Genomic DNA, 14836 nt, shown 5'->3' on the forward strand with positions numbered 1-14836 from the left:
GGGCTGACTGGCTGCGGGTTTTCACTCCTCCCTTGTACTTGATTAATGAATTAAGGTCACTAATTAGTAAGGAACTCCCCACACCTGGTTGTCTAGTTCTTAATTGAAAGGGAAAACCAAAAATCTGCAGACATTAGGCCCTCCATGGAACGAGTTTGAAACCCCTGCTATAGAGCATGTAAGTAACATAATATTACATACCAAAAAAATCGTTAATAGTTTTATATCATTTCAGAAGATCATCAAAAATAAGAAAGGAAATTGGGACATCTGTGCCGTTAAATCCATTTAGTCAATAACACGGACCCCGCTAATCCCATCATGAGCAGAAAAGGGTAGGGCTAATGAGAACGAGAGCACCGCTAATGCAACAATTAGGAGTGGAAAGATAGAAATGGGTGCATTCCACCACCCTTCCTCGTCTGTCTGCACTCGCAAAAAAAAAATCTATGGTTATTCCCATAGACTCCGGTGTGGGACTTGGAAGTGATAACTGTGCATTACTAATGAGCCGTCTGTGTAATGAGTAAACGATCGATATCTTGCACAGTTCTGCGGGTGTTATCCTTCATTGTTGCCCAACAAACCCTGTGTAATTAAGAATTACACTCTCAACCCTTAATACCTCTTCAGTTTCACTTCTGTACTCTATAGAAGATGCTTTCTCACGAATAACTGCATCTGTACATTCTAATGTGAATTCGATAATTGCAGAAACAAATGGCTTTTTATAAAGAAATATTTCATGACAGTATTGAGAGAGACTGACATTAGGCCTGAGGCCCTTTCAAATAATTTTATTGATGAAAGTGCAATATCTACTTTCAGTAGATGGAGGCTTTGCTTGCCGATCAATCTTTCTTTGGACAACAGCAGTTCATACATATTCATTGCGGGAGGCTATTAATTTATTTTGTTTTTGTGTGTCCCAGCTGAGAGACAAAATTAAACATATCATCTCATTATAACATTGTAATTAGGTAGAATAAAGGGCCTTATCTAAGCTTTGAGATCTTTGAAGATGGGAAGATTAGCATAGCTCCAAAATGACTCTCAAAATGTGGCAGCTAATTACAATTTTGGAATTCACACGAGAGTGCAGAACTGTCTGATGCTAAAAGATGCTAATGCTTGAATCCCACTATTTGAATAATGAGAATCCAATAGTCTTGGATATTAGTCTGTTTAGTAAAAAATATTGTGTTCATGTGTACTTTATAAGCCAAAATGTCTCAGTAAAACACAGGTCAATGTCTGTCAACCTGCTCTGTTCTGGCTTGATACAAAATGCAAAACTTCAAGTTTCAAGGTCACGTGCACAATTACAGTGAAATGCCTTTCTTGCAAGCTCCAAACCCAACAATGCTGTAATCAATATTAATGTAGCACTAAAAATAACATAAGGTAGAACAAATAAATAAATAAAAATATTAAGGACACAAGAAAGTAAGAAGCTATATACAGGGTCAGTTCCAATAACATATTTACAATGTGCAGGGATACTGGCGTGATAGAGGTAGATATGTATGTATAGGGGTAAGGTGACTAGGTATCAGGATATATGATAAATGGAGTAGCAGCAGCGTAAATTATGATTGTATGTGAGTGTGTGCGTGTGTGTAGAGTCAGTATAAATGTGTGTGCATGTTTTGTGTGTTGGAGAATCAGTGTGTAGTGTGTGAGTGTGAGTCCTGTGAGTGTGCATCAGACATCATATAAATAAAATTCAACCGTCAACTCAGATAGTCCGTGTAGCCATTCTGTTAGCTATATAGCAGTCTTATGGCTTGGGGATAGAAGCTGTTCAGGTGCCTGTTGGTGTCAGACTTGATGCACCGGTACCGCTTGCTGTGCGGAAGCAGAGAGAACATTGTATGGCTTGGGTAGCTGGAGTCTTTAACGATTTTCCGGGCCTTCCATTCACACAGCCTGATATGCCTAATCACAGGTAGAATTAATAGACTTGGACCATTATAGGGAGACACATACCGAATCATACAATATATGTCCTTGACAAGAGTGAACTGAAGTTGCTGCATAGGCTGTCTGGAACTTGTAGCCTGTCATGCAGAGTCAGTACAGACAACAATGAGTGTCAGTATGAACAATGTTGACAGAAAAATACTTTCTGACCAGCCAACTATAAAATAGCACACATTCAGATTAGCCCTATACCTATCTACCGTGAAGGTTGTATCATAAAATTAAATAAACTGTATGGAGAACGCAAGGAGATCTTCACCAAGCACAGCAATAACGGGTTTTCACCATTTTACAGCAGCTTGCCTCTGCTTGTACATAATACTATGGGGACCTCTGCTGGTTGTTTCTATTACTCAGCGAAGTACAGTCAACACGACTAGGACACACAATAATGTCCATTCAATTACTCCAAACAGGGTTCAGGACATTATTGGGTGGAATATATTCCGAAAGGGCAGGCACTCAAGACAGGCAGAATGATGATGGTGTACTGATATCCCCTAACTGATAAGCAAGTGATGGGGGAATAGGGAAGATAAAGATACAGGTTGCCGTTTATTGTCTTGTCCTAGAGGCAGAACTGAGTCATTTCCCCTGAGATAGGCCAGCTACAAAGTCAAAATTGGCTATATTGTAGAAATTCATGAAAAAAAACATGTAACTTTTTGGTTTTTATTTAGGACTAGGGTTGGGCATTACGGTTAGCAGTGTGCTTAGAGTTAAGTTTAGAAGTCAAATCAAATTTTATGCCAGCTTGTGACCCCTCTGCAGAGCTGCCCCCAGAACAACATACATGATGAAAAACGCTAACCTGCAAGAATGACAAGGGGGTGGAGGGGAACAGTGATGTCATACTGATCGACACAAAAGGTCACGTCAACTGAGGTCTGTCAAAGCAGGTGGTGAGGCCCCTGGACAGTGTGTCACTGTGGATCCGAGGAGACGCCATGTCTTCTTATGAAGGTTACGCAAAGGAGTCGTCGGCTTTACTACTTCAATCTTTAGTAACAACCGATTTAATGTGTACAACCAATGCTCAGCTGTACGGAATAGGACATTAACAATGATCAGTCTTAAAGTAACTGTCGAGTAAAATCTCACTTTTAAAAGTTAACATTCTGTTAACTGATACTTAAATAATGTTGTTGACTCATCCTACACTCGTATTTGTGGCCAAAGCATAAATTGGAGGAAAAAGGAAACATTTGAAATTATAATCCAATGCTCAAGAGTTAAACCCTATGTTCAATAATTTGCTCTTGGGTAGCAGTGGAAATCTAGCAATCTATATTTATCATCATACTTCCAGATGTTCCTACCATCGTCAGAGTTAAGCTTGTCATAAGATTATGACGTGCAATGAGATGCATTTCCTTCAGGGACTACTACAAACCCAGTGGTCCTACTGTAATCAGTGTGTCTTTCATCTAGAATGAGATCTCTCTGTGGCTGTCAACATTCTGAAAATAGAATGGCTACAGAGAGATTGGCCAAATAGAAAGCCTCCAGAGCTTTGGAGTTTTAAATAGATGCAATAGGAATCAAAACAAACTGGGTACCATTAGCATATGATACCGTATGCTAAGATACATGTAGATAATGTTGGCTGAAGACAGAAGAGTCTGGAGAGGGTTAGTCAGCTCCTATTCCCCTCCTGCTGGAATAAGTTCATGTGAATCCATTGCAATGACGTTCTAGCAGTTGTGGAGGGAGCTGGAGGGGCCCGTTCTCACCTGTCCAACCTAATGGTCTCATTAAGCACAGACTCAATCAGGTCCCCTTCTCCACACCTCCAACCCCTCTTCCTAACCACGCTGACTTCTCTCCTCCCCCTTTCCCTTGTGACTCAATGCCCACATGTAAGGCAGTTCTCCACTCCCATAATGTGGGTCACAAGCTCAGCAAAGCACTGGAGAAAAATGTGCTTATGAAAAGATTAGGCTACTCGTCTCATAAAAATAAAAATTCAAAGAAAATTGGAAAAACCTAAACTGCAGATAATGATAATGATGGTGACTAAAGTTGTTACTTTACAAAGGGAATGACTGCAGCTAGGTAGAACAGCAAGGCCGGCACACAGTTAACGATGAGGAGTATGGAGAGTGCTTATGTTTTTTTTTTTTGCATCAAGGTGACATAAATTAATGTTGACTGAAATACAAGCACACTAGATTAACAGTTTCAAAAAAGTAGAAATAACAGGGAATGTCCCGGGGTTGGGCCTTGCAGTTGGGGTTTTATAAACTTGGAGGCATTACACATTATGCATGGATGCATCGGATCAATAAACATCTTGAACGTTGCTGCAACCCAGGGGATGAAACAGCTCACATGACTCACATCAACATATAATCCATTAAAAATATATATCTGATGCACAACTGCTCAAATCATAAGCAACTCATATCCAGAAGCCCATGCCAAGCATCGTTATCTAACGAGGTTCTCGTTATCTGATATCCATTTGTTTTTGTTTTTTGTTTTTTGTTTTTTTACTCCTTTTTCTCCCCAATTTCGTGGTATCCAATTGTTTTCAGTAGCTACTATCTTGTCTCATCGCTACAATTCCCGTACGGGCTCGGGAGAGAGGAAGGTTGAAAGTCATGCGTCCTCCGATACACAACCCAACCAAGCCGCACTGCTTCTTAACACAGCGCGCATCCAACCCGGATGCCACCTGCTCCAATGTGTCGGAGGAAACACCGTGCACCTGGCAACCTTGGTTAGCGTGCACAGTAGAAGTTTAAATTCAGCAGTTTTTTTTCAGGATCATGATGAGCAAATAAATTCTGACAGAACGCACACAAGAACACAGGGACGTATTCATTACAGAAACCGTTTACTGCTTAAGAACCAAACGGAAGCACACCGCAAAACAAGAGTTTCTATTAGACAGGATTTATAGGATGACTCTGTCGGTGTGATCAAGCCGTTTCGGTTGCATTCGCATTATGGGCCCACCCATCTACCCCAACCATCCACTATAAACAGTGACGGTCGGTGCTGTTTAAGATGAGGGAGAACAATAGTTTTTTTATGAGCATGGCCTTATTTCTATTGAAGCATATTGGATGACTGTCATTCATATTCCACTCAACCAGCTCAACGTAACATCAGTAGATTTAGGCTAGTACATGATACTCTAATTTCCGTAGCCTATGAATTAAAGTTTACAACGTAGGTGCACACAGGTCGAGAGAAAGATTGGGGGTGATTTTGTTCCGTTTGCTTCCATTTAAGAAGCGTTATTCAACAGAATCGGCAAAAATGAATACACCCCTGATCGCAGGCAAACAGTTAACTTTCATAGCCACATACAAACAGCTCGTTGTATTCCGTCTCGCATCTACGCACTCTCCTCCTCTCACCTTTTCCTTTCGATTGTGGACTTCAATGCAGAACACATCAACTGTCTGTGACCAAGCAAAAAAAACTTTCCAAGCCAAACCTTCATATCATAACCGCTACACACAGCCTATGTCGTTGTTACCATATTAGCTAAAGTAACATCATGGTCAACATTACTAATATAACTAACGCGTTAGTAAACCCGCTACAATAAGCTCCTTGGTCACCATAGCAGCACGCGCTCCAGCAGGTATATCTCACTGGTCACCCACAAAGCCAATTCTTCTATTCTTCGCCTCTCCTTCCAGTTCTCTTGCTGCCAATGACTGGAACGAACTGCAAAAATCCCTGGAGCTGGAGACTCATATCTCCCTCACTAACTTTAAGCACCAGCTGTCAGAGCAGCTCACAGTTCACTGCATCTGTACATAGCCAATCTGTAAATAGCCCATCCAACTACCTCATCCCCATACTGTAATTATTTATTTATCTTGCTCCTTTGCACCCCAGTATCTCTACTTGCACATTCATCTTCTGCACATCTAGCATTCCAGTGTTTAATTGCTATATTGTAATTACTTCGCCACTATGGCCTATTTATTGCCTTACCTCCCTTATCCTACCAACATTTGCACATACTGTATATATACTTTTATCTATTGTATTATTGACTGTATATTTGTTTATTCCATGTGTAACTCTGTGTTGTTGTATGTGTCAAACTGCTTGGCTTTATCTTAGCCAGGTCGCAGTTGCAACTAGCCTACCTCGTTAAATAAAGGTGAAACAATCATGCAGTAAGTGTAAGCAGATTAGCAGTTACACCGGCGGGCACAAGTGGCAATCAATTTTTAAACCAGAAGCTTACCTTGACTTGGAAAAGATCCAGTGTTGGATAGTCATAGCATACTAACATAGCATACTAACTAACATAGCATTCCTCGGTTTGAGTTGGGTGTTTGAGTAGGCTAAACTAGCTGGCTGCATTTGTCACCTAACTAAGTGTAAGTGAAAAGAAATTACGAATTATAGCTATCTTGCTCTCTTTTGATCCTCCTTCCTTTTTGAAGAAATTAATTTGTTCAAAACTGTTTAACTATTGTCTTTCTCACTCTTTGAGTCAACTACTCGCCACATGTTATGCACTGCAGCACTAGCTAGCTGTAGCTTATGCTTTCAGTACCAGATTAATTCTCTGATCATTTGATTGGGTACAAAATGTCAGTTCATGCTGCAAGAGCTCTGATAGGTTGAAAGATGTCCTCCGGAAGTTGTCATAGTGTAACGACTCTCCTCTTCTTCTGACGAGGAGTAAGAGATATCGGACCAATATGCAGTGTGGTAAGTGTCCATTTTAATATGTAAAACTGAACACTACAAAAATACAAAATAACAAAGTGAAAGAATAAACGAAAATCGAAACAGTCCCGTATGGTGCAAACACAGACACAGGAAACAATCACCCACAACTCAAAAGTGAAACCAGGCTACCTAAGTATGCTTCTCAATCAGGAACAATGACTGACAGCTGCCTCTGATTGAGAACCATACCAGGCCAAACACAGAAACAGACAAACTAGACATCCAACATAGAATGCCCACTCAGATCACACCCTGACCAAACAAAACATAGAAACATACAAAGCAAACTATGGTCAGGGCGTGACAAGGTAGCCTAAGACAACAAAAAATACAAGTGCGTACTGTATGACAGTGATAGGTTGTTTTGTCAAAATGAAAGAGATGAGGATGGCATTGGCGTTTCTCTACAAGTAGGGTGAGTAAACCTGTTTTTCTACTTGCAGGAACAGGCATGCACACAAATCAGAAACATGGACAGCCACATTATATTTAGCTTACGTTGATTGGACTAAATACACTGCTCAAAAAATAAAGGGAACACTTAAACAACACAATGTAACTCCAAGTCAATCACACTTCTGTGAAATCAAACTGTCCCCTTAGGAAGCAACACTGATTGACAATAAATTTCAGATGCTGTTGTGCAAATGAAATAGACAACAGGTGGAAAAGTTATAGGCAATTAGCAAGACACCCCCAATTAAGGAGTGGTTCTGCAGATGGTGACCACAGACCACTTATCAGTTCCTATGCTTCCTGGCTGATGTTTTGGTCACTTTTGAATGCTGGCGGTGCTTTCACTCTAGTGGTAGCATGAGACGGAGTCTACAACCCACACAAGTGGCTCAGGTAGTGCAGCTCATCCAGGATGGCACATCAATGTGAGCTGTGGCAAGAAGGTTTGCTGTGTCTGTCAGCGTAGTGTCCAGAGCATGGAGACGCTACCAGGAGACAGGTCAGTACATCAGGAGACGTGGAGGAGGCCGTAGGAGGGCAACAACCCAGCAGCAGGACCGCTACCTCCTCCTTTGTGCAAGGAGTAGCAGGAGGAGCACTGCCAGTGTAACGGATGTGAAATGGCTAGCTTAGTTAGCGGTGCGCGCTAAATAGCGTTTCAATCGGTTACGTCACTTGCTCTGAGACCTTGAAGTAGTAGTTCCCCTTGCTCTGCAAGGGCCGCGGTTTTTGTGGAGCGATGGGTAACGATGCTTCGAGGGTGACTGTTGTCGATGTGTGCAGAGGGTCCCTGGTTCGCGCCCGGGTATGGGCGAGGGGACGGTTTAAAATTATACTGTTACATTGGTGCCGTGACACGGATTACTGGTTGCTGCGGAAAAGGGAGGAAGGTCAAAAGGGGGGTGAGTGTAACGGATGTAAAACGGCTAGCTTAGTTAGCAGTGCGCTCTAAATAGCGTTTCAATCGGTTACGTCACTTGCTCTGGGACCTTGAAGTAGTAGTTCCCCTTGCTCTGCAAGGGCCGCGGCTTTTGTGGAGCGATGGGTAACGATGCTTCGAGGGTGACTGTTGTCGATGTGTGCAGAGGGTCCCTGGTTCGCGCCCGGGTATGGGCAAGGGGACGGTTTAAAATTATACTGTTACATTGGTGCCGTGACACGGATTACTGGTTGCTGCGGAAAAAGGAGGAAGTTTAAAAGGGGGGTGAGTGTAACGGATGTGAAACGGCTAGCTTAGTTAGCGGTGCGCGCTAAATAGCGTTTCAATCGGTTACGTCACTTGCTCTGAGACCTTGCTCTGCAAGGGCCGCGGCTTTTGTGGAGCGATGGGTAACGATGCTTCGAGGGTGACTGTTGTCGATGTGTGCAGAGGGTCCCTGGTTCGCGCCCGGGTATGGGCGAGGGGACGGTTTAAAATTATACTGTTACACCAGAGCCCTGCAAAATGACCTCCAGCAGGCCACAAATGTGCATTTGTCTGCTCAAATGGTCAAAAACAGACTCCATGAGGGTGGTATGAGGGCCCGACGTCCACAGGTGGGGGTTGTGCTTACAGCCCAACACCATGCAGGATGTTTGGCATTTGCCAGAGAACACCAATATTGGCAAATTCGCCACTGGCGCCCTGTGCTCTTCACAGATGAAAGCAGGTTCACAGTGAGCACATGTGACAGACATGACAGAGTCTGGAGACGCCGTTGAGAACGTTCTGCTGCCTGCAACATCCTCCAGCATGACCGGTTTGGCGGTGTGTCAGTCATGGTGTGGGGTGGCATTTCTTTGGGGGACCACACAGCTCTCCATGTGCTTGCCTGACTGCAATTAGGTACCGAGATGAGATCCTCAGACCCCTTGTGAGACCATATGCTGGTGCGGTTGGCCCTAGGTTCCTCCTAATGCAAGACCTCATGTGGCTGGAGTGTGTCAGCAGTTCCTGCAAGAGGAAGGCATTGATGCTATGGACTGGCCCGCCCGTTCCCCAGACCTGAATCCAATTGAGCACATCTGGGACATCATGTCTCGCTCCATCCACCAACGCCACGTTGCACCACAGACTGTCCAGGAGTTGGCGGATGCTTTAGTCCATGTATGGTAGGAGATCCCTCAGGAGATGTTCCGCCACCTCATCAGGAGCATGCCCAGGCGTTGTAGGGAGGTCATACAGGCACGTGGAGGCCACACACACTACTGAGACTCATTTTGACTTGTTTTAAGGACATTACATCAAAGTTGGATCGGCCTGTAGTGTGGTTTTCCACTTTAATTTTGAGTGTGACTCCAAATCCAGACCTCCATGGGTTGATAAATTTGATTTCCATTGATAATTTTTGTGTGATTTTGTTGTCAGCACATTCAACTATGTAAAGAAAAAAGTATTTAATAAGAATATTTCATTCATTCAGATCTAGGATGTGTTATTTTAGTGTTCCCTTTATTTTTTTGAGCAGTGTAGTTTTTTGTATCTTTTAGCTGTCCCTGTATTATAATAAACATAGGTGATTTGATGATGTGGAAATGTTGAATTTGAAATGGTGCTGGAATAAAGGAGGCTGCTCCTGTTTTCTTTGCGACTCGAGGTAACTCTCCGTGGTTCTAAATCAATAGTTGTTTAGTGATCCGAAAATGTCGGAAACATTAACTTCATTGATCATGCTGTAGTTAATGTAAAAAAGTAATATGCTTTGTGGACTTCACCGGACATAGGTTGCTCTCTGGTTTTGTGATGAAACAAAGGTTTGGTTGAATTTATTCAACGGTGTGAGTTATCTGGCCCAAATGTATTACTTGGGGCTTGGGCCGATTGGGGCTACTCTCTGGCAGATGATTACACAGGCAATTTTATATAATTAACATTTCATTATTTATTTATTTTTCCATATTTTCGTCATTGTTTCTGTGATCAAAAAATACAATCAACATCATAAAGAAATTCTTTAAGAGTCCTACGTAGTATTTTAGTATTTTGATACTTTGTTTAAGGCAATTGATAAGCATTAAAAACTTTGTGGATGGAACCTCCTGAGTGATGCAGCGGTCTAAGACACTGCATCGCAGTGCAAACTGCGTTTCTACAGCTGCTGGTTCAAGACCCATGCTAGCCGCGACCGGGAGACCAGTGAGCGATCCACAATTGGCCCAGCGTCGTCCGGGTTAGGGGAGGGTTTGGCCCAGCCGGGATGTCCTTGTCCCTTAGCGACTCCTGTGGTGGGCTAGACGCATGCACACTGACACGGTCACCAGGTGTATGGTGTTTCCTCCGACACAAAATATTTGTGGATGGGTATAATTTGTATGTATAAAATGTAGAATAGTATCATTTAAAATGACTAAACAGGGTAATTTTGTATACATTTATTTAAATCGGGCGCTTCTGGGGGGATTCTGGTAAGATCCTGCCATAGTCGGTAGACAGAAACAGCCCGATGTACTTGGGTTAATTCTGGGCAGTCATTCATTTTGATTCCGGGCCGAGTCGACACCCCTATCTGGGACGATTGAATCAGTTCCGGCCCCCCAGAAGACGGCCGCTTCTGGGCCGATTCCTCATTGCTAGCTGGGCTATATATCACGGTCGCAAAGCATATGAACTAACAGGTTACTGAGCGAACAACGCAATTTTCACAACACATAGGTTGTAATATGGCTTTTTTTCTGGCTTCCCCAATAATTTTACCCATGCACCGCTGGTGGGCCTAACCACCTAGGCCGCTCATGCGCAGAAGCACAGCGTCCTTTATTAGGATGCTGTCAGGCCATATTCTGGTTCAACTGCTTCCATACATTCTACAGTAGCCTAAGTGGAAGGAATCCCTAAAATACATAACTATTTGTATAGCCTAGGCTACTGTATGTGAAATATGTATTTAGGGCACCGTTATCCCATAATAGGAATTTGCAAAACAATAGTCCAGTGAACGCATAGGAAAATATAGAAGCAATGTCATATTCTCAGTTCAGTTGGTGGTTGATGATTGCTTGTGATAGCCTACCTTGCAATAGCCCAAACCCGCTTTACAATAGTCCTAATAATAGAAAAGACTTACATTCCCTGCTTTTGAACACCTCCGGTATGTCTGTGTTGCTCCTGCTGTTTGATTCATGGTTGACAATTAAAACTCCTGTGAAATGAAATAAAATATGTTCGTCTTGGTCTCAAGGCTAAAAGTCCAAAATGAATCACTGTGGACAACTCAAGAAATTAACAAACATACCTGGATATAGCCTACTTGACCGCTGTAGTTGTTCTCCATAAGCTAGCGTCTTCTTGGTTTGAAAACGTTTTCGGTATAGCCTAGTAGTCGGCTATCTATTTTCAGAGACAAAGTTTCACCCAATGTGTTCCACAACATCTACGGGAGTGTAGACTAAACAGTTGTTGCAAACAGCTCGAGCGTCTATTTGGCGGCAAAAGCTCCCTCGAACTCTCTCGCTGGAAATAAACTCCAATGTCAAGAAAGCAAATATAACGAAAACCACAAGAAAGCTTCATATACATATACGGAGCCCTTTAATAAATGTATCTTTGTTGAGCTGGAATTATTTATATAATCTACTTTATTCGACGAAATGATATCACAAACAAACGTCGATGCCTTGGATATCAGAGCAGGTCCGCACCTGAAGAGCATGACAGGCGCTATAATAAAAGAAAATAAAAGTAACCTATGTTACCATTAAATGAAAATGTCGTCGAAGAATGAAGCATGGACGTTGTGCTCACTACAGCCTTGGGTTGAAAGTAAAAGCATGGGCTGGGAAATGCTACAGTCTTTGCTTTTCCATTCTACTCGCTGTTCTGTCGAGAGGTGGCACACGAACCTAGAAACTGTAGGGAGAGATGACTGCGCTGCAGATGTAGCCTACAGTATAAGCAATACCATGCATAAGGACGTCTACTATTGTGTTTGTCTGTAACAATATCTGTACGTACTGTATATCAACCAACGTAGTCGTTTGGAATATATAATGGCTTAAATAGTTTCACACCAATGCCAACCCTTTTTGCCAAATGTATTTGTCATAAATACTGTATGTCCCTTCAGTGGTGATACCAATGGTATTCATATTGCAAGCATCCCCAGCTGTCTGAGAAGTGTTAAACGCGATCAATATCGTTTGAATTGGAACTCATGAGTGACCTTTACGCCATTCGTCTTCTAATTGGCATACCAGCCTAATGTAGATGAGCTGAGGGAAGCTAACATAAATCATATCTCCAGTGCAAGGTTATTATATATAGTAAACGAAAACTTAAAATAAAACTAAAATTGAAAAAAACATTTAGTAAACTGAAACTGACAGACAGTCGCTGTCTAATGTGGTACCGTGCCTTCTCAACCTTGAGGCACACTTGCAGTCAATGAGTGTTGCAAAACAGTTGGCACAGGTTCTCCTGAAGTCACTGCATGAGCGCTTCGCATGCATACTGAATCCTCTGTCAGCCAACCCCTGCATTAGCTAGCCTGATGGTCCCAAGTTTGTCAATGCCACTTCGCTCAACAAAGATGAAGCCGCTGATGAGGGAAGCGGTCTTTTGTATATAGAAAAAACATCAAAAAACGAATGGCAAAAAAAAAACGTTTTACATCACGAAACTATAATAACCTTGCTCCAGTGTTAAATTAATTGTGACAATTACAATCATTATTTTTGATGTGATGCCATGTTAGAGCATATCAAATGCAATGAACTGTAACGAATGTTGGAAGGACAGAACTAAATAGAAGGACAGGACAGGTGTGACTGCTGTTGCATTCCATGCTTGCCAATTAGTCATTATTAAGCACTTGAGTAAGCTTATGATATGGAAATGTGAATGTGGCCTTTCCCAAACTTTACTTGGACTATCTGCATTGCTGTTAACTATTAACTGCATCAGTACAGTGTGCTGTGCTGAAGCAGAGAGAACAATCTAGGGAGCTCATCACCAGTGATGTACTTGGCCGTATGCTTTACACTCTGTAGCGCCTTGCAGTCCCAAGCAGTTGCCATACTAAGCGGTGATGCAGCCAGTCAATATGCTCTCAGTGGTGCAGCTGTAGAGCTTTTTGAGGATCTGAGGGCCCATGCCAAATCTTTTCAGTCTCCTGAGGGGGAAGAAGAGTTGTCAACCAACGTCAATTCAACCTAAAAGCAACCACAAATTGAACCATGTCATTGGATTTAGGTTATAAGTTGGGTGAAAAAAAGACACATGCCCAAATCCAATCGGTTGTACATGTCGATTCGACGTCATCACATTGAATTTATTTGTTGAAATGACGTGGAAGCAGCATGGGTTCAACCAGTTTGTGCCCAGTGGGACACACATCACCCATTTAAGCCTTGCTGTCATTGTCATGGACGCAACCATGAGTATCAGAATATAATAAGGCTTTTTATCATCTTTTACACCCACTGACACAGACAGAATGAAAACCACATTTTTAACATGAGAAGTTGAAAGGTATGAGGAGGTTAAATAAGTATAACATCAGACAAGGACCTCAGGTCACAATGAGAAGCTGGATTTAAACTGCATTTCTCGTTTTCGTACCGCCTCTCACTCTGCCTGGGGATTCTCATTCTCCACAGCATTTCAACCCCCCACCATTAAAGCCCTATTGATTGCTGAGCTTACAGGGCATTCGGGAAAGTATTCAGACCCCTTGACTTTTTTCACATTTTGTTACGTTTCAACCTTGTTCTAAAATGGATTAAATAATCCCCCCCCCCCCTCATCAATGTACACACAATACCCCATAATGACAAAGCAAAAACAGGTTTTAGAATGTAAAAAATACCCTGTAATATCACATTTACATAAGTATTCAGACCCTTTACTCAGTACTTTGTTGAAGCGTCTTTAGCAGTGATCACAGACTTTAATCTTCTTGGGTATGACACTACAAGCTTGGCACACCTGTATTTGGGGAGTGTCTCGCAGTCTTCTCTGCAGAGCCTCTCAAGCTCTGTCAGGTTGGATGGGGAGCGTTGCTGCACAGCCATTTTCAGGTCTCTCCAGAGATGTTTGATCAGGTTTAAGTCCGGGCTCTGGCTGGGCCCCTCAAGGCCATTCAGAGACTTGTCCCGAACCCACCCCTGCGTTGTCTTGGCTGTGTGGTTAGGGTCGTTGTCCTGTTGGATGAACCTTCGCCCCAGTCTGAAGTCTTGAGTGGTCTGGAACAGGTTTTGATCAAGGATCTCTCTGTACTTTGCTCCGTTCATCTTTCACTCGATCCTGAATAGTCTCCCAGTCCCTGCCACTGAAAATCATCCCTACAACATGTTGCTGCTACCACCATGCTTCACTATAGGGGTGGTGTCAGGTTTCCTCCAGATGTGACGCTTAGTAATCAAGCCATAGAGTTCAATCTTGGTTTCATCAGACCAGAGAATCTTGTTTCTCGCGGTCTGAGAGTCCTTTAGGTGCCTTTTTGGCAAACTCCAACAGGGCTTTCTTGTGCCTTTTACTGAGGAGTGGCTTCCGTCTGGCCACTCAACCATAAAGACTTGATCAAAAAGGCCCTCTCCCATCTCCACAGAGGAACTCTGGAGGTCTGTCAGAGGGACCATTGGGTTATTGGCCACCTCAATTTGGCCGGGCAGCCAGCTCTAGGAAGAGTCGGTGGTTCCAAACTCATTCCATTTAAGAATGATGGAGGCCATTGTGTATTGGGGGCCTTCAATGCTGCAGAAATGTTTTGGT

At 42.7% G+C, this 14836-nt stretch overlaps 1 protein-coding gene across 1 annotated transcript in view; it reads right to left on the reverse strand.

Annotated features, from left to right (window-relative positions):
* The window catches only part of LOC118382565 (dipeptidyl aminopeptidase-like protein 6), a 337979-nt gene extending 326041 nt beyond the window's left edge, over nt 1-11938 (reverse strand). The window contains exons 1-2 of the mRNA XM_052503586.1: nt 11361-11938; nt 11193-11267 (exon numbers count right to left, since the gene is read on the reverse strand). Of these exons, the coding sequence (XP_052359546.1) occupies nt 11193-11249 (57 nt within the window). The 5' untranslated portion in view covers nt 11250-11267; nt 11361-11938. The remainder of the gene's footprint in view (nt 1-11192; nt 11268-11360) is intronic.
* Nucleotides 11939-14836: the final 2898 nt, after the last annotated feature.

This window comes from Oncorhynchus keta, chromosome 4, assembly GCF_023373465.1.
Source record: "Oncorhynchus keta strain PuntledgeMale-10-30-2019 chromosome 4, Oket_V2, whole genome shotgun sequence".
NCBI classification, from domain to species: domain Eukaryota; kingdom Metazoa; phylum Chordata; class Actinopteri; order Salmoniformes; family Salmonidae; genus Oncorhynchus; species Oncorhynchus keta.